Below are 27,151 nucleotides of genomic sequence, written 5' to 3' on the forward strand. Positions count from 1 at the left end.
AAGAGCTTGCAAATGTGATCAGTGGTGGTTTTGACTCCATGTGTTTAAGATATGACAGTATACCTGTTTTCTGAAGTGAGGTGTGACCTTTTTGAGTTGCCAGTTACTTAAACTTTGGAAGGGGAAAATGCCAGTAGTCTCGTTCTCTTGTAAGCACCTTCCAGCAGTCCCTGCTAAACTTATTCTAGACTGTATTACAGTGTGTCTTAAGGTAAGTATGTGTCCTTAGTTGTCTTCTGCGGTTAAACCACAACATTATCGTAGGTGCTTTGCCTGTGCAGAAGCCTAGACTTAACCATGCAGTTGGTGAACCGTGCTGTTCTCTTCTCTCAGTCTGTGATCATTGTGCCAGAATTGCAGAGGCAGTAAGTATGCTGGGGGAAGCATACTTTTACAGCAGATGTGAAATTAAGTTAAGTGACGGCTCTCTATTAAAAAAGCCTAGGGCTTTACCTCACGTTGCCTGGTCATATTCTGTTCCAGATAGTTATCTCTTCCTCATAGTTGTAGATGTTTGGCTTGGTCTTTTAACCCTGATCCAACTTGTTACAGATCAGTTTGTCTATGCTTATAATTGCAATTTGTAGAATGCACTGGGATTTTCCGGTGTGAAATCTCCTCCGTACAAATAAGAGATGGATGTTTCCTTCCCACTGCAACCACAAAACAGGCAAAGGTCAACTGTCTGTAACATTCAGTATTCTGATGTAGTTGCTTAATGTTTCTTAAGCTTACTACAATTAAGGTTACTTTAGCTTCTGCTTGAGGGTCTGCATCACTAGGGTCTAATTTTTTCTTTCCATTTGTATTTTCTAAACTTTCCATAGTGTATTGGTGCAGCAACCAGAGAAATACGATTCTCCCAAAATAGATTTTGTGGTATTTCCAACTTCTTCTGGGAGGAAAGGCAGTATTTCCTTGCCTTCCCCTAAAACTGGAGCAAACTGGGACAATCCTGATTGATCCATTAGCTGCTTGAGTTACTTTGCCATACAACAGTACAGGTGTATGCAGGTGTAGCAGCAGTTTGGTTTTTCAAAGTGCTGTCACTTTATGCCCCATACCCATCTACTTGTGGATATGCTGTAAGTTTTCAGCCTGAATTTAATAGACAAATTTATTCCTGGGTGAGCTGTATTTTGTGATACAAGATGTTTGGAGAGACTTTCTGCAGCAGTGGCGATGGGGTTTGTTGTGAAAGCCTGGGATAGCATGAAGATACTCTCATTCTGCTTTGGGTGTTCTTCCTCGCCTGCTGGCATTCGCACCTGGGAGCAGAGGCTCTGGGATGCCTGTTAGGACTGCCCTTCTCTTATTGCTCAGCTCTTTCATCTCTTAGTTTCCCCCCTCTGCAGAGTTTCAAGTGGAGTACAGCAGTGCAGCAACCCGTTTCACTTTGCCATCTCTACTTCCTCTAACATTACAGCTCCTAGAAAAAGAGTAGGTCTCTGAGTGTGTTCTCTCCACTTAAATCCCAAGCCTGGAATCTGTTGTTTTAACATCTCGTAGGTTTTATTCCTGTGTTTGCTACTGAAGTTTCCCTCTGTCACTCTTCTGTTTTAGACACTTGCTGATGGTCTAATTTTGATTTCTTACAATTTATTGTTTTTTAAATTCAGCATCCGACCTTCCCTCCGTACGCCATGAGGCGGTACAGGCGTGGCTGGAGACGGTCCCTGGAGGTAGTTTGGTGATGTTCTATGTATTCCAATGCACAATAACCCTGCCCGTCTCTTCTCCATGCCTTCAGCAGCTGAGCTGGTACTTTAACCCTGGAACTTATGGCCCTGTCGCTACTGCATGACTGGACACAGAGGGAGGGAGGAAGGGGGAGTGTGCATGCACGCCTTGCTCAGATAGTCCATTCTTGCATGACCTCAACCATGTAACCCTCCTGAAGGCAGGCCAGACAGAGAGGTTATCTTGGGAGTAATAATGTAGAAAGAAGACTCTAGTTGAGTGCTTCGATTTGCTTTGTAAACTGGAGACTGGACTGTTTATTCTTTCCCTAGCTCCTTGACTAAAAGAACATGGGGCTTTCTTGCAGTTGAATGATTGACAGAGAACATTTAAAGCAATTGCAGTTCTCTAGCAACTGCAAACTGTAGTTACCTGGTGAAGTAAACAGAAAGAAGAACACGGTTGAAGCTGGGCTCTTTGGGAATAGCGATGGCTTTTATGTCTCCTTTGACTTGGGGTTCACGTTATTTACGAAAGCCTCAGGAAAGTGGGAGGATGGTAGAGCTCAGCTGCCTTTTTTATGTGGTCCTCTAAGCTCCATTACAAAACCAATGAGCATGAAGATTCTGGGATTAGCGTAAGGGTGCAAATTTGTGTAAAGCAGTGAAGGCGTTAAAACCAGTGGAATAGCAGTAGGTTGTGGCTGGGTAGTTGATCTGCAGCTGAGTTGCTTTGGTACATCAGAATAGCTAGCTTGCCTATAGACCTTTGCTTCTGCTGCTGCTTTGCAAAGGCAGCAGTGTTTACAAGATGTCTGCACATGATGCAGTCTGCTCACAGCTGCTAGCTGATACAAACCAAGTGCTGATCCAAGTTTCTGGCTGCCATAGTGTATAGCTTCTGAGTTATGGTGTGACAGCTTTTGGCCTCTTGCTCCTTTTCCTCACTGCAGATACGTATATGCGCAGTATATGTATAGTATAACGAGCCACCTGCAAACTCTCCATGTCCCTCAGTGGGATCCACCCTTGCACCAAGTTGTTATTTATCTATGCCTCTGTAATCATCTGTGAAGTTTTGTGTACCAACCTATTCAAGAACTTTCTCCCCTCTCTCCAACATTCCTTGTATGTCCCATGTCAGTTCATGGTTTCTGGATCTGAAGACACACATACACATAGTGGTATCAGATATTCCTAACATCAGAATTATACTTTTGCAAGTACTCATATTTGCTGCTACCATAAAACCATCCCATGACATTGTTCTTTCCAAAATAACATAAGCTACTGTATACCTAAGCAACAATCAGACTGGGGCACTGGTTTGTTCAGTAGATTTGTAAATGCCCTTCTGGGCAGTCCAGCCTTTGCCATATGATTCAGTCTCCTATGCTCCACATCCATAACATTCTGAATTTTATAAGCCTCTGATGTAAGGGAATAGGCCAGTGCTTTATCACATGTAAGAGTAACTGCCTTTTCACAGTAGTTGACAAAATAAAGTAGCCCATATGTTTATCTGTTTTAGTACTACAAGGGGAAAAGCATGGGAAAGATAAATTCTCTGGTTGAAGGAAGAAGACAAACCAGCCACTGAAGGCTGTGTTTTGAAATAAACAGAAACCTGTATTAGAGGAGAAGCTGGAAGACCTCAGTTTTAGGGAGGGTTGGTTTGTTTTCAAGATTCTCCTAATTAGCAATGCTAAGCATATAAATGGTTCCAACCATTTCACATTGTCACTAGTAAACAAAAAGGATCAGGGCCTATTCCCTGATGCAGGAGAAAGCTGGTGCAGCATGAATCATTCCCATACGGCTACAGAATCAGGAGGCTGCATCTGGACTGCCTGTTGGAAACAGCCTCTCACCCTACCATGGGAGCCAACTGCTGGGAGACATGCCAGGAGCCCTAAAGATGATAGCATGACACTGTATGCATTCAGGTCTAGAGATTTCCACTGCTTAGTTTACTCATATAGGTGCAACAAAGAATGTTATAAATCTGTCTGTTATCATTGTTACAGGACCATATCCTATGTGCATAATTAGCAAACATCGTGCCTAATAATACACGCTGTGTATGCATTTGCAATAGGATACACAACAGAGTTAAATGTCTGCATGTTGTTGAACACGAATTGATGCTAACTCACTGCACAATCTAAAAATGTAGTTGACTGACTCTACTACGCAAAAAAAAAAAACCAACCCCTGGAAGTGCTCACTTTTTTTGTTTGTTTAAATTGTTTTATGAAACTGCTTAACAAACAAAAGTTAAGCAAAATCATGCATAGCATGAGATGGGACAAGGTGTCAGAAGGTTTACGGTTTTTAAAAAGTATTATTTAATAATGAAATTCAGCCCCCCCCAGTCTTCTCTCTCCTCTTGTGATTGAATCCCTGTCACAAGGAGTAATGTCAGATGCCCTTTTCAGAGTTATAAGCTCAAGAATCTTTTCTTTATTTTAACTCAGCAAATCAAATTCTGATCTGTAACTGGAAGTTTTGAATGTATCTTTTTATTCACTTTAAATGTCTGAACTTACATCCTAGTTACTTGTACAGCATAACAAGTGTCTCAGGCCCTGCACAGAATTAAACAGTTTCCAAATGTAATAATGATCTATCACAGAGGTAGACTCTCTCTCTGACTTACACCCCAAAAGCCTGATTCAATTTTAAGGTGAACAGTTGTGGTACATTGTGAAATTCCAGTTTTCACCCAATACGCATATGCTGTAAAGTGATGGCGACTGTTCTGCTGTGGTAAAGAAAATAATAATCTTCCTGGAAGAACAGTAAACTTCATTGTGGTTTAATGTCCTCCCAGTCTCCTTGTTTGATTTTGGACAAGGCTTGTTGCTCAGAAAAGCCCTGGATGCTTTAAGTGCAAATACCTTGGAGGCTCCCCAGGGAAGGGCATTCCTTGATTTGTTGGAGTCTGGAAGTGTCATTTCACCATAGATGTCTTTCAAGGTGACACATTTCAGGATTTCTTGTTTTGGCAGAAGTTAATGAATATCTCCACTATAAAGTGTTGGTGCAGTGCCTTTCACTGTATAGTGTCTTTTTTCTCTCCTTTTTTCCTCAATATTTGAATATATTCTAGCTCCGTGTGAGGATGATGTGGAGGATGAGCTGGGCACAGAGCCTGCAGACACAGAAGGGCAGGCAGGTGAAGAGGGAGACACGGGTGCAGAGCTGGATGACGGTAGGGTGCCACTGTGCATCGTTTAAACCTGTTGTGTGAGCAGAATTTTATTGGCAGAAAATACTTTGTATGAGGGTATTTGTGATCATACTTTGTATGATCTTTTGTCAAACCTGATCTTATTTTCAGGGATGTAGGGGGGTTGTTTCAAATAGTCAAGAGGGAGCTAGGAGTGAAGGACAAAAAGAAACAGAAGAACCTCAATGCTGTGTGTTTTAGGACAAATCTCTTATGTCCTCTCACCATCTGCTAACTAGAAGGCATGCTTTGTATCCATATTCAGTACTAATCCTGCTGAATAACAGAAACAGAAGTAAATTTGTGAAAAGCCCACAATGTTATGCAGAAAGTCTTCCCTTGCTAGTGTAAAATGATCTGCATATGCCAGGAAACATGGAAAATTTGCCAGAAAACCATTAATGTGTGACTTCAATTACTAATTTAGGTATTTATACTAATAGTCCATCATTTACTGCTTAAATGACTCCAATTAGCACATGAAAAAGGGATTGAAACGTTTCATGTTTTGAAAGGGATTAGCAGCATGTGAACAGGAGGAAAGGATTATGAAAGACTTTTGGGTAATAAAGAGATGTCCTGATGGACTTGTATCCAATATTTCTTGGATTTTTTTCTCCCTTTTTTCCACCCATGATCAGATGATATCCCATCTGATGCAGAAGCAGAGTTTCGCTTACATCAAGGTGGCACAAAAGAGCCAGAACTAAAAGTCTCTGAAGATGAAGAAGATGAAGAGGAAGCAGAAGGTGCTTCTTACAGTGTGGCAGAAGGTAATAGCTTTCCCATCAATGTTTGAATGATTCTAGTTGCATTTGAGGTAGTCTATACATTTATTAGATTTAAGAGAACACAGTCTCCAGTAACAAGTGGTGTTACTCAGGGATCGGTGTTTGGACCGGTCTTGTTTAACATCTTCCTCGCTGACATAGACGGTGGGATTGAGTGCGCCCTCAGCAAGTTTGCCGATGACACCAAGCTGTGTGGTTTGGTTGATATGCTGGAGGGAAGGAATGCCATCCAGAGGGACCTTGACACGCTTGTGAGGTGGGCTGATGCCAACCTCATGAAGTTTAACCATGACAAGTGCAAGGTCCTGCACCTGGGTCAGAACAATCCCAGGCACAGCTACAGGCTGGGCAGAGAAGAGATTCAGAGCAGCCCTGTGGAGAAGGACTTGGGGGTGCTGGTTGATGAGAAAATGAGCATGAGCCGGCTTCAGTGTGCGCTTGCAGCCCAGAAAGCCAACCGTATCCTGGGCTGCATCAAAAGGAGCGTGACCAGCAGGTCGAAGGAGGTGACCCTGCCCCTTTACTCTGCTCTTGTGAGACCTCACCTGGAGTATTGTGTGCAGTTCTGGTGTCTTCAGCATAAGAAGGACATGAAACTGTTGGAACAAGTCCAGAGGAGGGCCACGAGGATGATCAGGGGACTCGAGCACCTCCTGTATGAAGATAGGCTGAGAAAGTTGGGGCTGTTCAGCGTGGAGAAGAGAAGGCTGCGTGGAGACCTCATAGCAGCCTTCCAGTATCTGAAGGGGGCTTATAGGGATGCTGGGGATGGACTCTTCATTAGGGACTGTAGTAATAGGACAAAGGGTAATAGGTTAAAACTTAAACAGGGGAAGTTCAGATTGGATGTAAGGAGGAAATTCTTTCCTGTGAGGGTGGTGAGGCACTGGAATGGGTTGCCCAGGGAAGTTGTGAATGCTGCATCCCTGGCAGTGCTCAAGGCCACGTTGGACGAGGCCTTGGGTGATATGGTTTAGCGTGAGGGGTCCCTGCCCATGGCAGGGGTGTTGGAACTAGATGATCTTAAGGTCCTTTCCAGTCCTAACTATTTTATGATTTTATGATTCTGTTTGCACCATCTCACTACTCTAAGTGGCAAGGCATGTGCTTACATTAACGTTTTGAGAAGAATGTTCTGAATACATTAACTGTAGCTTCCTAAAGTGTGAGAAAGCATCCAACTGCTTTTCCTGATTGAAGTTTTTATGTTCAAAAGCTTGTGCCATTTTTTGTGGTTTTTTTTTTTTTTTCTATGTTCCAGATGTCCAATCTAGAGTTTATAAAGAGCTGAGAAATTTGTCACTGTTTGCTGTGTGTAACACTAAAAAAGAAAATAATATTAGCAGTATCATGTGTGCTTGGAAACATTTTTGCTTTCCCTAGATCCATGCAAGCCATCCATCCCTATCCAGTCACCTGGTGACACTGTTCTTCCTCTGTCTCCAGCTGAAAGTCCCAAAGCAAAACAAGCAGAGGTAAGAAAGGGAATCTGTGGAGTTTTCTGCTTACTATCTGTAGTTCAGTAGAAGAGTTTGCTGGATAAACCAATGAGGGCTAACAGCAGTGGGCTTTCCTCCTTTCCTGTTTCTATAATTTGTGTTGATCATCTTAAAATCTGACTTCATGTAGACTTAAAAAAATAATAATTTACTATCTTCAGTGTGTAGAGGCTCTGTCACAGTCACGCAAGTTCCCATCACAAAGCCCTAGAAAGAGCTCTGCAGGGTATTTTCATTTCATTGTGCACTTAACAAGAGATAGGATGAACAAGGGGAGCCATAAGCAAGGTGTTTCCAGTTTGTCCTTGTTTGGCTGTCTTTTCTTTACTAAAAGCAGATTCTGTATAGTTGCAATTCAGTATTATATTTGTATTACTTAGTAGTAGTTAAAGCAATGCATATTTCTTCCAGAGTAACCACATAGTTCAGCTTAGGGATGTGAGACATATGAATGATGTACCGTCATGTTGTCAGCCCTGGAGTCCACATGCAAATGGGTTTCCAGCTACTGGTGTTTCAGATCAGGAAGTACATGACCCTTAAAATGTCCAAATTTCTCCCTCCCAGGTGTTTGTTTTTAATGAATTACTGAAGGAGCAGACTTTATCTTAGAGAGTTTTGTCATAAACCAGTTTACTTTTACAATGGACACATTATGGGATAAACCTGGTTTGCTGACAGCAATCACTGACAACATTCACTTTCTGTTAAAAATAAGGGGTTGGATTTTTTGTTTTCTCTATTCAGCAGTATCTAATGATTCTAGTAGACATAGTTATTTTTTATATCAGGACAGTGCCTAAATGCTGTACTCAAGACCTGGGTGTTTAATATGTGTCATATAAGTACACAGATAGGTAGGTTTATGCTCTAGTGCTTATGTGTCCAGTGCACCAAACTGTCTACACCCAAAAGCAAGCTGGTAGAAAAGATGCCATTGGAAAGAATAATACCAGAACTCAGTAAGAGGAGTCAGTGAATTGTGCTACTGAGTAATATGGTAATCTAGATATAGGAGATGAAAACCAAGACTTGTAAGACCATTATGGGGCAAGGAAATTACAGCTTAATTTACTCTTATCAGAGAAAGCACCCCCTGCTTTAAGCAAACATTACAGCAGATGCTAGCCAGCAGAAAGTGCTATATTGATGAGAGCCAGAGAGACTTGCATCAAATCTGTCTGAGTTGAGGCACTACCACAATACACAGAGTTGGAGATTCAGAGGGAGAGCAGGAAACAGATAGAAACAGAATTCTGGAGTTTAGGTTACTGTTTGTAATCCAAAAATTAAATTTCCCTTGTTGACATCTACAGAGGACAGTTTTTACATCAGGGCAGCAAAAAGAATGATACCTGATGAGAAATCCTAAGTGATGTTCCAGGCCTGCGCATGGGATTCTACCTGTGGGGGTTTTCGTATTTTGATACTTGGATGGTTTACCTATTGCTCACTTTGTTAAAAGAGGGGAAGAGAAAAAACAAAAACAAATAAACAAAATAAAACCAGTATTCTGATGTGCCCACTGACTATATTTCTGGATTTCATTTTTTGTAGGATGTAAAAGTTCCCCTGGCTGAAGTATCCCGTGCAATAAAATCGCCAGAGGCACGCTTCTTTCCTGAGCCTTTCCTTCTTGAAGGACCAAAGGATGAAATTCCCAAAGACAGGAAAGTTAGAAGCCCTCTGATACCACCATCACCAGTGTTATCCCAGCCAGTTGCATCACCAGAAGCCATTGCATCTACATCATTGGCAGAGTCTCAGCCAGCATCACCAGCACTGTCTTCATCTGCAACATCTGCTCAAACGCCTATCTGTTCCCAGCCTTTGCCTTCTGCTGAAACATCCATTCCATCCCCAGTGGAGCCTCCAGTATGCTTCCAACCTGTCCCAGCCTTAACGTCTACTCCTTTAGCCAAACTAGTCTTCAGGGGCCAGGATAGTGAGGTGGAAAAACTGGGGAGCCCTACTACTGCAGAAGAAGCCCTGAAAAGGAGTAATCTTGTAGAAGAGTTCTGGATGAAGAGTGCTGAAATCCGGAGGAGCTTAGGGCTCACCCCAGTAGACAGAAACAAACGCTCAGAGACAAACTTTAATGTATCTGCCCTTGAGACAACTCCTCTGAAGACTTTTAATAGCCAGAAGATTTCAGGGGATGAAAGGATCCATCTTGTAAAACCCCAGCCTGCCCCAAGAAGACAGGGATTGTCCAAGTTAGAAAATGAGCAGATTTCTCTTCTGACTCCAAAATCTCCATCAGAAAAAGAGCTAAGGAGTTCCAGTGAAGTAAGAGATGTATCCAGCAGTTCTGGACTTGGCCTTCAGGAGAGCTCATCTAACATGAGAACTATGGCTAGCCAGAGCTTCAACACTTCTGACTCTACTATGCTTACTCCTCCATCAAGTCCGCCACCACCGCCTCCTCAGGGTGAAGAACCAGCCACTTTGCGTAGAAAGAGGCATCAAGCAGTCTGGCAGAACGAGGTTGAAGCCAGGTCACCTCCAACACCAGCATCAACACCTCCTGTTCCCCCACGCCATGAGCCGACCTCTGCTGCCAAAGAGCCAACCCAGGCCGAAAAAGACGATGTGCGGAAGTCTTTTGCAGAGAGTGTGGATGAGATTCCGTTTGCTGATGATGTAGAAGACACGTATGATGACAGGACAGAGGACTCAAGCCTTCATGAGAAGTTCTTTACACCTCCTACCAGTAGGCCAAGGCCAGAGAAACCACGCCTTTTGCCTTTGGTCAAAGAAAATGGTGGCCCACCCTCAATGGAAGGAGGGGTTAACCAGAAGAAGCGAGCGTTGCCTGAGATCTCTGTGGAGGCCAAGGAGCTTGCTGAAGAAAGAATGAGAGCCAGAGAGAAGTCTGTCAAGAGCCAAGCACTGCGGGATGCCATGGCTAAACAGTTGTGTAAGATGAAAGATATGGAGATGGCTGCAGCTGCTGCTGCTGGGACCACAAGGGCAAGAAAGGCATCTTCTATGCCCTTGAAGACCAAAGAGTTGTTTTATGACTCTCCAAAGCATCTGGCTTTGAAAATAGCAGAGGGATCAACACGAAAGCATGATGGTGCTAGTGAGAAGTTCTCTACTCCTGCTGCTGAAATGGCTGGACCTGAAGGGTCTGTCACCTCTTCAGAGGGCTCCAGTGGGAAGAGTAAAAAAAGAAGTTCTCTTTTCTCCCCTCGTAAGAACAAAAAGGAGAAGAAATCCAAAAATGACAGCAGGCTTTCTGACAAATCTAGTGGCGGGACAGAGGAAGCAGCAAAGCCTAGGTCATTGTGGAAGTCTGTTTTCTCTGGGTATAAGAAAGACAAGAAGAAAAAAACTGATGACAAATCCTGCCCAAGTACTCCCTCAAGTAGTGCCACTGTGGATTCTGGCAAGCACAAAGCTTCTCCACTGATTATAGCTGCAGGTATAATAGATCTATGCCTCCGCACTGTGTACTTTTTGTACAGCTGGGTATCCTTGACAGTATGTTTGGCTTACTTTGTCATTGAGCTGCTGTGCTGAATGACACTGCTTCCCAGCGACAAATGGGCAGATCAGGAAGAGTGCGAGTGACTAGAACTGCATGTTTGCATATTGACAAAAGTAGTTGATAGGCCACTGAAAAAAAAATAGATCCTTAAATAAAAGCTTCGCTCTTGAGGTATACAAGGCATATCTGTTTTCTGCCTTAGACTGGCTTGAGAACTAAGCGCTGTTTGTTGTAATCAGTTGTTTGTGACATTTCATCTCTATTGTAACTCTGTTCATCATCTTTTCTTTGGGTGATCTGTTCTTTCTTTCAGTCTGGCTCCGTGAATGCTAAAGACTGCAGAGATGCAGTTACTGCTGTGTTCTCAGTGATCTGGCAACTGTCTGCTGATCTGTGAAGTGGGGATTCTGTGACCTCATATATATCTCTCACGTGCCATCAGGGGCAAATGGAGATGTTTAATGGCAACTTGTGATACAGTGAATAAGTTAGCCATAAATGCAATCAAAAGTGAGCATGTTACATTTCCCTGGCCCTGTAGAAATACGCAAAATGGTGCCAGCTGCTGTCATCCAAGCACTCTGTATATCGTAAGAGCATTGATACAGTACAAAGAGAGAATCATGACCGTTATTTTTAACAGCATTTGCAGAAAGTGATGCTTTCTTAAACTAAAGCTTCTCACTAATATTGATCATTTTATGGATAGGTGCTTCTCTGGTAGCTCTGCAGTCGCAGGCAAAGCAACTGAGACTGCCGTAAAAGGACGGAGTATTTCTGAAGCTCAGTCAGACAACTTGTAGCTGAGTTCTGAAATGTTTACAGAAAGAATGGTCACCAGTTCTCTAACTTCCCTTTTTCATTCCCGGCTTCTCAGATTTGCAGCTCCGTCAACACCTGAGTTTCTCAGAGGACTCCGACCTCTCCAGTGATGATATTCTGGAACGCTCCTCCCAGAAATCCAAGCGAGAGGTAGGCAGATGGGAAACACATTTGAGATGGTTCTGGCATTGTGCAGATCAGAGGCTTAAAGAACCACATCAGAAACTTGGATGATTTTGTTGGTTTTACTGTTTTTTCCATGGAACAGGCTTTTCTATAAGTTGGCTGGCTGTTCTGCCTACAATAAGTCGGTTTCACTTGGTTTCACAATTGCAGTTCTGCTGTTGTTATAAGAAGGATCTGTTGTCTCACTATGACATTATTTTACAACAAATACTGTAATCAGAATAGTGTATTTTGTCCCTGTTGTGACCATGCCCATGATCTACAGAAAACACACATTTATTGTCAGAAGATAAAATTTCACTGGCTCTGATATTATGGCAAAAAGATAATAATGAGACAGTTCTCACTTTTTGTTAAAGGTTGATTTTAGGGTGTTGCTTACTAGCCTCTCTGAGAGCTTGAAGTGGTAGAATTCCAAGCAAACTAAAGATAGGAATGTATTTTTGCATATATCAAGAGCATAAAGACAGATCATCAACTAAGAGGTAAGCTATAGGCTGCTGTTCTTCAGCTCATGCAGGTTTTCTTGTTTTTCCTGGAAGAAGAGAATGCGTAGTCTGAATTGGTACCTTCTCTTTTTGGAGAAAAGATGAGCCATCAGCTCTTTCTTCCATTTTGACCCTGCTTTCTTTGAGGACTTGGGATCATTTAGGTTGGAAAAGACCTTTAAGATCATAGAGTCCATTGCTGATTATTTCCACTTGTCTGTGTGCGTAGATAGCAACTGTTAAGCTGAAATACACAGTTGATCTTGGCCTGGTGTTGTCATTCCAGTGTGGTGTGGTATTAACTCTGCTTCTTCTGAGAGCTGTTCTTGTTTCTGACCAACCTTCCTAGCTAGTGCTATAATGTCATACTGTAAGACGTATCAATGGCTTTCTAGCCAGTTTCACTCTACGTGAAACTCAAGAGAGCAGAGTAGAGGAAAATCACCTTCCCAAAGTGCCAAAATCAGTTGCTTTTAAACTATTCATTTCAATTCCAGGATGGCACTATTAGTGCAAAAGTAAGAGAGACACGTAAGGTACTGCTCAATCATTATTAACAGGGAAGAGCCCTTCTTTCATTCCTGAGAGCTTCTAAGCCCTGCTAGACAGTGTTTGCAAGGTTTGGAGGAATAAGTAGGTATTCTGTTGACTCCACAGAACACAAAGGCTCTTCTGGTACTGACGAATGAAAAATGTGTTTCCCCATCCTTTCCTGGTGGTGCGTGCTTCACATGTTAAAAAATATTCTGGGAGAACCTCTGAGACGTTACAGGTGCAGTGGTCTGTGCCTCCTGTCTCAAGCCTATCACCCAGTTATGTACAAATCACTCTCACATGGCAGGTTCTAGTTGGTATTTGGCTCAGATGGCAAAGGTATGGAAGTACTGTAAATATAAGTGATACAGGGAGTGCTTTCTATGTATATATAGTGGAATGAGCTAGAATAACTAATGAACTTAAGGTGGTGGAAGGAGTTAATGAAGTAGTTGCTGTGTTTACTTACCTCTTCTAATCTCTCTCTGTGGTTGATCTAGACCTATTCTGAGAGGAAGATAATTTTGTTTTTATTTTACTCCCTTTCTTCTCTCCCCCTTCCATCCCTCCTTGCATGCACTCAAGGCATTTCATGAGAAATTCTGCATTTTCCAAGAGATGCAGAAGAATGAGGTACCTGTGGCTACCAAAGGACAGATACACAATACAGGGGGTTCAGATAAAAGCTAGAGTTGATGTTCTGCCTTTTAAGCTCCTCTAGGAGGAAGCAGGGCTTCAGTGAGGTCCATGCTTGTTTTCAGACTTCAGTATACCTTGACAATCATTTTCTTCCTGTGCTGAGCTACTTTGATTTAAAATGGCTTTTGCATTGGAGGGGATAGAAGTGGCAGATGCCTCAGGTCCTAATACTTGAAGTATCTCACCAGCTCTGTTAAGGGTGTGGTGGTGTCTCTTTTCTTCCCATTTGCTGTTGCTGAAGTTCCATTAGCAATTTATTTGCTCAGCATCTGCCTACTTTCTAAAGAATAGTTTTAAGAGTTAATTTATTTTGAGGAAACAAATCTGAGAACTCCACTTAACCTCGTTTTATTGCCTCCTGTCCAAGGATGTAAATATACATGCAAACACTGGAATGCCTTGCTGTCAAAAGAAATGTAACTGAACTTTGAGACTGGCAAAACCGGGTTTGTACTGGTGGGATGCAAGGGTTATATTTGGGCTATTATGAACTGCCTGCTACTTATATGGATAAGAATTTTTTCCTTGTGCCACATAACTTTTATGTGAACCCCTTCTCTAAACTGAAATTCTGCTTGTGTTGCTTTTTTGGTAACTGTAGTGAGCTTGCTTCCCAGAAAATGTGCTCTTGTTTAGCCTGTTCTTTGTGATCAGCAGTGAATTAATTCAGTGTTGTTTAATGTTGTGTCTTTCAAGAGAAGCATCTTGTAAAGAATTCCTAATGTAAATGCCCCGTGGGTCTTGTATTTATAGGTGTTTGTCATTGTGTGTGTGTGGTGTTGTTCCTGTACAATTGTGGTACTGTGATTGGGCACGTGTATTACTGCCGCAGGTAGCTTGCTTTTACTGAGGTTTGCATACATGCTGAAGTTGCTCTATGGCTTTTTATTTGTCAGTGGTTTCAGTTAATTGAGTATAAAAATGCAAAATGCTGTCTGTTTGCCCAGAATGGCACAATGACCCCTGTACTTCCATGATACAAGGGAAGTTTACCTTTCTCGTAAATGCTAAGTAGTTTACTTAAGGTATTACAGGGTGGTGAAGAATGTCCTTGGATAGAGAAGCTAGTGATTTATCATCCTTTTCTCATCCTTCTCGTAAGTGTGGCTCCAGAGGCTCTCCTTTTAGACAGGGAGATTCTGTTTCTGTAGGGCACATAACTCACTCTGAGCCCATCTGGTGTTTTCGCTGTCACAAAGCAGTGAGGAAGATTAATGATGTTAGCCAAATGCAAATGATCATTTCTATGAAGAAGAGATAATTTAAAACTCTGATTTAAACACAACTCCTGGAAGAGGTTCTCAGTGAGATTGTAACTGGAGAGTTGTGTAACAGAGTAATACATGGTTTGTTGAGCCAGTTCAGACCAAACATGCCCCAGCATAAGCCATTAGTCCAAAGCCAATGCCAAAATTTTGTATGTGCACAGAGTTGGTCAGTGGACATTAAAACTGTGGGTAGATAAAGGCCAAATAATTCCTCTAGAAGAAGGTATTTTCTAGTTGACTATATCTTCAGAGAGTCTGCCAAAGCTAATTGCCTTGAGGAAAGTGCTAGAAACTTGATTTTGCAGACAGAAGTTCCATTGTGCTTTATCAGTCTGGGTCACGTTCAGCATTTGCACAATTTTATGTTTCATTAAAAATCAGCTTTGTTTTATTACTGTGCATCTGTTTTCAATGTTGAACTGATTTTGCTTCATTTTGTACGTTTATTTTTGTTTCCCTTTACCATTCCCCCTTTAAAGTCGATCTATGTACCACACGCCTTGGCATTCAAGAGATCATATTCGTCAAAGGTAGTGTCTCCATTCCCACTAGTTGGCCATTGTTGCATTGCATGTCCCTATATTAACCCACTGAATCCATAGCTACCCATCACATGTGCACTAACAATCACGATCATTGACTGTGCATGCGTGAGATGTTAGCAGACATGGGCAGCAAATTCTTTGTAGAGGTTGTCTACCAGAATGCATTAGGCTCCAAATTAAGCTCTGTCTGGTTAGAATGCATGCCATTGTCAGTGCACCACTGTACAGAACGATGTGGATGATCTTTGAGCTTCAGAACAAATTAGGTTTTAAGGCAATTGAATATGTATGCACATTCTTTTTTTAATACTTAGACTATGAGTTCAAGTGAATTACCACACTTCAATCAGCATCCTTCAAAATCATTGAGTTCATTGGAATCCTAGGGAAATTCTGTATCCAGCTAAAATCAAGACAGAAGTTGCATTTCTGTTTCAGGAGTGTTGTTGCTTTCTGAAATTCTTATTGTCCTGTCTTCACAGTCACAACAGTATTACATGCAATAGGAAAGTCACAGCCTCTGTCACTTTACCTTCTGATTTGGGTATCACTGTGGATTTTGTGTATTTGAAAAAAGAGAGAATAAAGCGTTAACCTTTTGGAGCTTTAATAATGGTGGTGGCTAACCACCTATCTGAGGGGCTAACCACCTATCTAAGGGGTTTTTAACAGTCCTGCCTTAAACTCTATTCACTAAGAACAATGAACCAGAGATAGACTGACCAATGTGGCAGTATTGTAAGTAAAGCAAATTTCAGGGTGGTCTATCTTAACATTTTGTCCTTAAAGTTGATTGTCCATGGAGAAGATCTCTTCCCAGAAGCAGAAGACATCTCTCCACAGCTTACATGTGCTTAAAGCTTATATACGTGTACGTGGGAGGAGAGCTCTTTTCTTCACTGTACACTTAATGCAGTTGTGAAGTTTCTTTGACACTCTTAAAAGTCTGTGAGAGGAAGCCTTCCTAGACTGCAATGCAACCAACTAGTATGCCTGAAAAGATATTAAACCCCATTTCAGTAATGTTTTAAAAGACTTATTTTTAAACTAGTTTCGCTGAGAAAAAGAGAGAAGGAAGAAACACCTTTCTATTTCTATAAATGGAAGGCATAAATATAAGGCAATAGACATAGCCTTTCTTCTTTTGGATGGCTTCTGGTGTTGTAATAGTCTAATTTTACTTTAGGGATTCTTTGGTCTGTTTTACAACAGCCAGTTTTGTGCGGTTGCTCTTGAGATGGGATTTCCCATCTCACACCAGAATGTCATTCAGCTTTCAAATGTCTTTCTGCCTTCTTGATTCATAGAAAAGTTGCACAAATTTACACAGGTAATTTTTACCAGTTTTACCAGTATAACTTCCAACTGTGAATGTTCTTGCTCCAGAGTAAAATAGGGAGAGGGGAATACTGGTCCAGCTACCCTAGTCTAAAATAATTTCTTAGCTTATACTGCTGTAACTGTTTACGTAGACATGCCTTTTCCCTCTTTTAAAATGAGATCAAGGTGACCCCTCTATATGGCACTCATTTATTTAACTAAATCCATTTGGCTAAACCTGTTGAGAAATTGAGTAAAAATTGATTTGAACTTTGGGGAGATGTTTCATAGCAGTGGAAGTCAGAGGTGGGATATTATACGAAATCACAGCTTTGCAGTTGGCTTATATGCTTTTTCACTCCCGATTTGCCCCTGAAATTGTTGCTCACTGCACTGTGAACACCTTTGCCTACAGAAGCTTGACTTTTGACACAGCCATGGTAAAGACAGAACACCTCCCTTCTGAGATTTTGGAAAAGAAAATGGTCATCCCTCCCCCAATACCTCTGACCATGCATATAAAATCTGCCTCTGGTTTTCCTTCCTTCAGAGAGCCTACACAGAAGAGGAACTGAATGCCAAGCTGACCCGGCGAGTACAGAAAGCTGCCCGTAGACAAGCCAAGCAAGAGGAGCTAAAGAGGTTACATAGAGCTCAGGTAGTGTCACAGTCTTCTTGTAGTAGCAGACAGTTAACTGTATGTGAAAGCACCATGATCTTGACATTTCTCTGAGTGTGCCAGAAGAAGATCCAGAGACAGAACTTTCCTTTATTTCTACATGAGTGTCCCTGCTCCTACTCCTTCTTTTAATGTTGATACAATATCACAGAGATGGGAAGAATGGCTGAAACCTGCCATGATAGTTTTACAGTGAGAAAAATAATGACCATAATACCTTTCTAGCTGGAGAGGAGTGAAGCATCATGCACTGATGGAACAGTGGCAGTCAGATAAAACCTGATGAAACTGCATCTATCACTGCTTTGCTAGATTACGCTGCTCCGTGAAGTGTTACCAAATGAGTCTTTAATTCATTCTCCAACAGAGAATCTGTTGGAAAACAGGTGGCATCATCTACTGGTGATGGAATTTGTTTAAAACTCAAGGTAAGGGCTCAGCTGACTGGATAGCATCACCTTTCACTTCAGAGTTTAGGAATGTCATTGGAGTTGTAGTAAATAAGTGAGTACCAAGGTGTTTTCAAAATTAAGGGATAGAATGTTGTTACTGGGGGGACCATGATGCTAGCTTTTGAAACAGTTAGCTTTTACAGCAGTGTATTGTTGAATACAACCACTTGTTTTTGAAAAGGCCAATTTGACTGAAGTCACATGGTGCTGGATGAGTGCTGCAGACAGAACAGGAGAATTGCTGTTGCTGAGATTCTGCTCCATTCTTCTCTGAACAGATCATCCAGCGGCAACTTGAACAAGTGGAAGAGAAGCAGAGGCAACTCGAGGAGAGAGGGGTTGCTGTGGAGAAGGCCCTTCGGGGAGAAGCAGGTATCCATCAGAACTTGGTTTGCTTTTTAATGTTTTCTTCTCAAGTGCTTGTGCAGTAGTCCATAGCTGCTTGGATTTTAGAGGCAATTGGACCTTTATAGCCTAAAGTCCAATGTGAATCCATTCTCCCCTTTCTACTGTCTTTTTGAAGCCTTGTTTTTCCCGTGTTTCTTCTGATTCTGGGACTTCCCTGATGGCAGAGACTTAGTTTGCTTGTCTTTGCCTGAGGCTTATGAGGAAATTCTTCAACTATTAATAATGGCTGTCTGACTATTTCTGCATATTACTGGAAAATTGCAGGGATTTCCTAGCTGCAACTCACATAAAGCTGTCACAGTAAGAAAACCCACCTTCTTTGTTAAGAAAGTAACTATGAAATTGTGTGTGCTTTCTCTGTTGTGTTGGATTATCAAGGTAGTGTCCTTACAAGGGACCATCACAGAACATCTTCCTCACTGCACAGCCCAGCACACTGGCTACTTCTGACAGAACTGTGCAGAGCAGAAATGCACACGTGTACTGAAAGGTATCCATGTGAAGCTGTTAAAGAAATTATATATGTACTTGAAATTAAACAAGTATCATTTGATCTGGCAGGCATATGAGTGGAGGAGTACTTCGTTCAGATAGTGCTGATAGCAGTCCAGAGATTTGGAGAAAAAAAATCTTCAATTGCAAGGAGTCAGATATCCAACAGGCAAATGCAGTGTGCATATACCTGGCAGGCCCAGGGTTATGTACCAGAAATGGTAGAAGTGGAATGGGTGTTTGGAAAATGTTTTAGCTTATTGCTGCATCGAAGAGCCACTGCTGTGCCTGTGAAGATGGAACTTGATTAAGCAGTGAAGGTTCACCAGAGGAAAAGTCTGTTTTGACTTCCCGCCCATTACTGCTCAGCCAGGATTAGGTATGTTTGATGCTTTATAAGGATATGCCAAAGCAGCAGGACTGAGTGGTTGCCAAAGCAAATAGGCACTACAGGTGTGGAGAACAATCTTGAGGACTTCAGTGGTTTTGTAATCTGACTTTTTAATTTGTGAGTTCAAAAAATAACCTTGTGCAAAACCTTTCTTTGTGGGGGTGCCTCCTTCCTCATGCTGTGTATTTCTGTGTGGAACTACTCTGTTCTCTGGCCTGCCAGTTACTGCACTTACTATAATCACTTCTCTTACCTCTTGTTGTTCTTTTTCTTTCCATCTGGAAGTCTGTCTTGGTTACTCAGCTGCTTAAATGACTTTGAAATAAGACATGTCAGCACAAGTGGGAAGTCTCAGCAATTGAGAGAACATTCTTCATTATGGAATATTCTCTCATTGCAGAATGCCTAAAAAACATTCAGAGGGCAGAGTAAGAGTTGAATTGCTATTTTATATGGAAGACTGCAGAATTAAACCCTTGGATAACTAGTCTCTCACTCCCAGTTCTCCCAAAGTGGCAGCAGTCTTAGATGAGCTTGTGTATTTGTGAATTTCCTAGAATGATTGCATCGCTCTTTGTAAAGTGAATCTTTTTTCTTTGGGAAGCCCCTAGGGAATGCTTTGCTCTTGCAACATATTTCTACCAACAGATTATACATTCTGGTTACGGAAGCTTAAGTCAGTCATAAAGAATTCACTAGTCTCAACTCTTCTAGTTATTCAGAGGACTAACAGCAAACATCTGGGAGAGGGGAGAAGCATGTTCTAACTTGTGTTGACTCACAGGAATATAAATTCACTCCATAGTTCACCTCTCTAGCCACTCTTGCATGGACATTTAATATATGTTGACAGTAAAATAACTGAATTTCTTCTATTTAAAGTCTTCAGTGTCACATTCTACAACTACAGTTAATTTCTGCCTCCAATAACCATTAATTTTTCAGGAGGACAGTATTATTTTCTTGCCATCTGCATTGCCTAAGACACTGACCTAACAGTGACCACTGAATTCAGCAGGTACTGTTGTGTAAAGGAGTGAAGTCACACTCTTGCCTCTTATCAGTCCCTCCCCTAACAAAACCATGCAACAAAAAGTTTAAAAAGGGAACAGCAGTTTATATAGAAAGAAAAAAAAATCATCTCTTTTAATAAGCTTGTACAAGAGGAAGAAAATGGGGCAGGGTTGGAGGTGTGCCTCCTGTGCACATACCCTGTCCACATAAATAGGGAAGGATTACAGTGCAGGACTGAAGTCATGGCAGTCCCATAGACAGCAACCAGTAGTAACAGTTCTAGGAGAGCATGGGTTAGTCAGCTTTCCTCTCTACAGGGAAAGAAAAAAATCAGTCACTGACTTAGGCTTTTAAATACAGCGTTTTAGTATTAGTGGTAGTTTTCTACTACTTGATACTTGAAAATCCTAACAGAAGCAGCAGAATTCTGTAATTTCTTAGGATTGTTTTCTATTATAGAAGAAGACAGATGAGACCATTTGAACTACTTCTCGGATGTCATTTATCGTCTTTTAGCATGCTGCCTCTTACTTGTCTTTCCTATCTTGGAGAATTTACAATTTTGCTTCTGTAGAGGTCTTCCACTAGCTTTAATTCCTCAGATTTCTGACCTCTGGACCTCTTTGGATTTTTAGAAAAAGCATTTTTCAGTTGGACTGGTAAGAACAAAGACCAGTGCTATAGGGCAGAATTTGTTTACTTAGAATGATTTTGCTTCTGTTTTCCATCTGTTTTGCATCATCCATAATATATTCTTGCCAAGTGACTTAAACTGCTTCACAGTTATGCCCTGCTCTCTTCCTGAGAGGTTACACTTAATTTTAGATCCTAGCAATAGGTACAGAAAGCTCAACACTCCAGGTATTTCACTCATTATCCGATAGTTGTCAAATTTGAATGTGTGTATGTTGATACTAGTTACACAACTAGTCAGACTTGGAAACATTTTGGAGGTCATTGTCAACTTGAATTTTGATAAAATATTTACACCTTTTTGTCTGTCTACATTTCCTTTTCAAAATAGCTCAGCCTCAGGCAAGGTGCACTTGATCTTTTGTTCTTGTAAAAGGTGAATGTTCAATCTGTCATGTCTGATTCAGAAAATAATCTCACACCCTACAATGACTTAATTGCCTTAATCTGTTCTCTGTGATTATCTTTGAAAATCTCAGGATCTGAGAATCACATTCATAGCAAGAATGAATGACTTGGAATGTAAGCTCTATTTCAGGTGGCAAGTTTGTCATCTGCAGGCAATCTAAGCTTTTGTCATCCTTCATTTCCTTCCTCCCTCCCCTGCTTTATTTTGCATCATGGTATTTCCCTGCAAAAGTAGAGTAGGATAATGTCAGTGAAGAGTTTCCCTATTTTTCTACAGTGTCCCAAGAGACACCCTGAATGGGATTGTTCTCAATCTAATGGTACTTTGTGTTATGGTATATTCGCCTGTTTGGACATGCTGGTGGCTTTGATTTCCTGTGTGGTTTTTTTTTACTTTTTAAATTATTAACTGAAAAACATATTGAATCGGAAATTTCTGGAACCTCTTTTTGCTCCCTTATCCTCATTTAGCATAAACTTTGAGCTGGGAAAATGTCTCCTACTGTCAGATCAATGCAGAAAAATTTAAGAGCCATCTCTTTACATCAAGTGAATCATATGCAGCGAGAAACAGTGCTTCTGTACTCCCATCTGTCTCTTCCCCAAAGAAACATTACACGGTGCTAGACTCATGGTGTACCTGTCTCTAGCAGCTATGGACGTACATGCCTCTGTTCCACACACTTCTGTGCAGGTTTTTCTCTGGCATAGATATTGCATTAGCAGGAAGACACCCACTTGCCATTCATGTCAGTGCTTGGTCAGTGCCTTCCACCCGTGTGCTGTACACACACTCAGTCGCTTCCACTCAGTCGTCTCCAAGGATTCAACCTTTACACCTTTCCTGCAGCTGACCTAAGAAACTGCACTGTTTCCTTCTAACATATTGCTCAGCATGAAAGCAACAAGATTGGTTCTGCTTTTCTCAGCAAGAACAGGAAAGACATCGATGTCAGGTACTGGTGCAGATGGAAATAGGTGAAAATGCCCCTTTGTAGACTTGATTTTTTTATTTTCCCCTTTGGAAGTCCTTCCCTGCCTGCTGGGAGTTTTCTCCTCATCTCAGTATATATGTTTGTGATACATCTGTGTTTGTGTGTACATATATGTATACATAAAGACACACATATAATTTTTATATACATACATATATGTGCCCAGGTGTATAGCTGCATGTTTGTTTGCCTTTCTTTCTGTCTCTTTTTTCTCATGTGTTGCTCTGATTGTGTGGGGCTAGGGTGGGGGTATCTGATTCAATAACTCTGTCTTCACCAATTCCTTGTTGTAGACTATTGGGGAGAGTCTTATTACAGTGACCTCATCGACTTGCATCTGGGTGGTATGTATGGCTGAACCTCCTGCTGACACTAACCCTGCTGACACTCCTCCCCACCCTTCCCTTCACCTACTTCTCCCATCCTTGGCTCACAACCAAGAAGAAACAGCACATGACTGGCTATAGCAGAACCCCTTTTCCAGCTCAGGAAGAGGAGATCCTGGCATGCTCCACAAACCATGTGTAAGGTCTATTTTCCACAGTACTTATTTCAAAATCTACATACAGTTTTCACTCCAGGCACCTTCCCTGCTAGCAGTGGAAGGCCACGCTGGCTTTTTGCTTCTCCTTCGCAAAGTTTAGTTCTACTACTGAAACCTTCTTTAGCAAAATATTTTAATGTGAAGGGGACAGCAGAACTGACCTGCTCCCAAGAGCTAACAGCACTGTAAAGGCAGTTTATGGCATGCCATTGCCTCCCTGTTGCCCTTGAGCCTCATTTGCTTATTCCAAAAAAGCCAGAGTGTGTTGATGATCTAACAAAACCAAAATGCTCCTTCAAGGAACTCTGGAAACACTTGCAGATGACAGATACTTCTTCTTCTTTGTTTTGTCTTGGTTAGGAAAGAATCTACTGTTAAGATTTCCAGTCATTTTTTGCTGGAATCTGCTGTTAGTTTCCAGTCATCCCAGTTTGTATCATTACACAGCTAATAATATTCTTGCTAGGTTGTTGTGTTGTTTTTTTTTAATGTCCCATTTAGTGCTAAACATGTGTTAGTGTTTAGCTCTTTTTTTCACTTACTGATTATAGTCTGGTCATCACTCTGTACCATGACACTGCATTTCCTTAGTGTTACTTCCTGAATCCCTTAGTAGGCAGATAACTTTTGGATTGCAAACAGCATTTGTTTAGCACTTGCAAATCTTGAAAATCAGAATTCCCTTTGCTAGTTTAATTGTCCTAAATCTATTCTTATAAAATGGACACATCTGTCAGCAGATCAAAGAGAAGGCAAACTCTGCTTGGTTGCCTTGTCATCTGAAGGTCTCATTTCCTTTGTCTTTCAGAATATAAAGTTCCTTGATCTAAGATGTGTTTTTGTTGAGGGAGTGCATTACTGACCAGCTCCACAGAGTGAAAGATCCACATGCTCTAGGCTGGATCCAAGACACATCACTAGAAGTCTTCCCCTGATTTCATTGTGTTCTGCTTTTTATCCTTCAAACAATCTTGCTCAGGCTTTTAACTGTCTGGGGCTTTTTTTACTCCTCCAGGGGGAGGCTGTCCCACATAGTATCTACCTGTAGCTGTCTGTTGGCAATGACTCCAGATTGTCCTGACACAATAGGCTTTTATGGAAGATCAAACACTTGAGCTAAGAATATCTACCTAAGTTCAAGTTTCAAACTGGAAGATTTTCCTCCTTAGTAGACCTAATTTGTTGCCCAGTTCCCCTGTGCTAATTTTGATGTGATAGTCTGCTTCTAGCCCTGTGTGTCATTCACTGTTCAGTTCTTCTGCCATCCTTTCCTGGGATATCTTCTGCAGGGAGACTTTGAGACCCTCTTCCTAGTTACGTCCATCAGGGCTGGCCCACACTTACATGTGGATAGGGTAGGAGCTGTAAAAGGGTTGATGCTGAATTACACTTAACAGACCCTTATCCCTATTTAATGCTATTTCCACTATACCTCTCCCTCCTCCTGCTTCTCCTCCTAATGCTTCTTTAGAGACAGCTATCCCATCAAAATCACTAATAGAGGCTTTAAGAAAAGCAAAATAATATTTACTTAAAGGGACACTGTCACTCAAAGTATTGTATTGGAGAAAATCTTAACTGAAAATTGAAATTACTGCTAATCTTTTTTGCATTTTTGCCTTTTCCATTTCTCTGAACTCGGGTAGTCATCCCACAGTGGTAATTTTTGATCTTCTGTAACAGGCTGATTTTATTTATATGGTGACTCGGAGGCTTCCAACAGTCAGAGACAATGTTCACGTTTATTTAGAAATGGTTGATATATTTTAAACTTATATCAAGTTTCTTCTCATCTCAAAAATACCTTTTCAAAATGAACTTGAAAACCCTGTATTGGGCAGTATCCCTTTAAATGCAATGAGCCAGTATAGCCTGCCTGGAGTAAGTGGCTTTGTAGTACTGTTTTGTTGCCTCTGTAATTTGCTTTATATTTCCTTTTGGGGCTGCCAGAACACTTTTGCCAGAAGGGATATACATTGCTCTGAGGATACCTGTCACTATTCAGTGGCAGATTTAGAGCTCAGCTTCAAAATTAACATGTCTGTGCAGGATGCTGTATCTGGTGGAGTGCCATAAAAGTCCCTGGAGCACCATGTGGTTGCATGGTCCTGCTGAGTGCTCTAAGCAGCTAGGATGACTACACAGTTATGTTATTCTACTGTCAACTTGTGTCTCTGAGGCATGGGCATGATTCTAGAGTCATGCTGTCAGTAGAATGATAAGCAGAATGGCAAAAAAAAACTTTGAGAAGCTGTCTGTAAATTGGTGATAATTTTGGAATGATTTAAGCCATTTACTTATTCTGGATTTTCTTTCCACTAACGAGAGTTGCGTTTCATTTAGTTGTTACAGATTGCACAACTACTTCTGCAAGGGCGTGGTAACTTCTGACATCCTTGGTCAAGTTCCAGTTTGCAGTATTGCACATGGCTATCTTAACTACCTCCGTTGCTCTGCTCAGATGCCATAATCCTCTCTTACTGTTGTAAAATGTCATGTACCATTGCCATAAAGCAGATGTTTCATTTCACACTACAGATGGTCACATTTCAATTCCTCTGTGTGTATATCGGATATGCAGCTATGGTAAAAGAACATTGCAAAGGTTGCAAAGTCAACTGAAATTAAGATTTTGTATCAAGCTGATATATCAACAGATTTATAACCTTTAGATCCTCTGCACAGAACTCTGTTCCATGTCTGTGTGGGATAACTGGTAGCAATGCTAGGTTGTCATCCTCTACGTAGATCCTTATGGAAATGGGACACAGTCAGTGAATTTCACAGATGGTTGCTGGCAGCTGTGGAATAGTGAGACTTGAAAACATGGATTCTGAGCCAGACACTGGAAAGGTGCAGTGTTCTGGTGGATATACACTTTTTGTCCCTTTTATTTCCTCTTTCCGGATAGTCCTTGCCCTAATCCTGTCCTTTTCCATCCAAAGTTCTTCATTTCCATTTGCACCCTCAGTCCCAGTTTCTGCTTCTCAGGCATTTAATTTTAATCCTACATTTTTGAAAAATAAATCCTAGTATTTACCCTTCAGACCTGTTCCTCCCCACTAGCTGTTCCTAGTCTTTCACTGTTCCTGATCTTCCCACTGACTCAGTCCCCATAGTCTCAACCCCTGCCTCTGGCCTTCTTCCAAAAAGTTTAGGCTCTGCTCCCTCTTCTACCCAGCATTATTTGTCTGGAATACTGCAGATCATGTATTCTCCACAGATTTGCCACCTTTCACCCCTTCCCTTTTTTCCCCCTCTTCTCTCTCTCTTCTCCTTCAGTCATCTGCATTCTTAGTTTCCTTGCTTAGTTAATCCCTGCCTCAGTTCCTCCTTACCCACCGGTTCCTTGTCCCCATTTTCTGCTCCGCTGCCTGTGGAAAGCACCTCCCTTGTTCCCTCTGCGTCCAAATGAGCAGCTTCAGTTTCCTTGCACCCAGGAGGGAATCACTGGGGAAACAGTCCCACGCTCCTGTCTTGTTTTGCTCTTGGCTGGAGTGTGCTGAGGCAGGCAAGAGGGACGTAAGGAAGAGAGCTGGTATGTTTGAAAGTGCTGATTTCAGACATAAGTTCTTCCTTCTTGATAAGAGCCTTATGAACAACAGGTAAGGGGGGGGGGGGAAGTGTGGATTATGGTTTGGGGTTTTTTTAATGTTGGTTTAAAGCATAGTCTCCGACAGCTTCACTTTAAATTTCCTCAAAATACTTGTGCTGAGTAGGTCCTTTAAAGACCTGCAGATCTAACTCTGCAGGGCTGGAGTCTGGTATACTCAAGTGGGAACAGTGCTATTCTTGTGACTGGCAAACAGGGCTCTCCTGGAGGAGGAGTGGAGTTGTGAGATAAACATTGTTTTCACAGTCTGCAGCTGCTTTTGCCACTGAAGTGAATGGTAACGTCTTTTTCTTTGCTGTAAATGTGGAGCAGGAAAGAGCACTTGATAAGCATTTATATACTTGTTAAGTATATACTTCATTATATACTTGTTAAGTATAATGAGAGTACTCATTAGGTACTGGAAGCCAAGCAGTCACCATTTACCTGCTGCTTTCTACACATCTCTCACAACTGCACACAGTCTGAGGAGGGAGGGTCAGTGCAAGACTGTACTGACTGACTGCTTTTCAAAGTGCCTTGAGGTCTAGTAGAAGCAGAACACTTCCGTGCCATTTGTGTGTGCATGCTGCTCCAGCTGTTGCTTTCCCTATTTTTCTTTCCCCTCCCCACCTGTTTTTTTTATTCCTCTCTTCTGCTGAACAAGTAAAGGTATGATTCAGTTTGTATGACAGTTCAGTGGTCTAAGAGTTTTTCCCAGGTTTCTTCTAGTGATTGTACTCTACAGGATAGTTATTTTGCCAGTTTTAGTAAACTGTTAAGTCAGACACGCTGAGTGATGTGCTAATGGGATAGTCACAATCCTTGTCCTCAACTTTGTAATACCTGCAGGTGTGCAGACGCTGTTCTCCAGGACATGGCTTTCTCTGTTCTTATTCTTTCACAACACTGCTGCTGAACAGCTTC

At 41.6% G+C, this 27,151-nt stretch overlaps 1 protein-coding gene across 21 annotated transcripts in view; it reads left to right on the forward strand.

Annotated features, from left to right (window-relative positions):
* Positions 1–27,151, forward strand: part of MICAL3 (microtubule associated monooxygenase, calponin and LIM domain containing 3) — a 186,742-nt gene that overhangs the window by 146,476 nt on the left and 13,115 nt on the right. For 14 of the 21 annotated variants that reach the window (XM_061363936.1, XM_061363939.1, XM_061363935.1 and 11 more), the window contains 10 exons: positions 1,620–1,682; positions 4,792–4,893; positions 5,553–5,684; positions 7,086–7,177; positions 8,759–10,628; positions 11,572–11,666; positions 15,171–15,221; positions 17,107–17,214; positions 17,966–18,059; positions 22,382–22,432. In XM_061363936.1, the coding sequence (XP_061219920.1) occupies positions 1,620–1,682; positions 4,792–4,893; positions 5,553–5,684; positions 7,086–7,177; positions 8,759–10,628; positions 11,572–11,666; positions 15,171–15,221; positions 17,107–17,214; positions 17,966–18,059; positions 22,382–22,432 (2,658 nt within the window). The remainder of the gene's footprint in view (positions 1–1,619; positions 1,683–4,791; positions 4,894–5,552; positions 5,685–7,085; positions 7,178–8,758; positions 10,629–11,571; positions 11,667–15,170; positions 15,222–17,106; positions 17,215–17,965; positions 18,060–22,381; positions 22,433–27,151) is intronic. The other 7 variants (XM_061363940.1, XM_061363946.1, XM_061363945.1 and 4 more) reach the window with 5 other exon arrangements.

This window comes from Neopsephotus bourkii, unplaced genomic scaffold (assembly GCF_033783945.1).
Source record: "Neopsephotus bourkii isolate Nb327-2 ecotype Australia unplaced genomic scaffold, CSIRO-AGI_Nbou_v1 NB_1183, whole genome shotgun sequence".
Lineage (NCBI taxonomy): Eukaryota > Metazoa > Chordata > Aves > Psittaciformes > Psittacidae > Neopsephotus > Neopsephotus bourkii.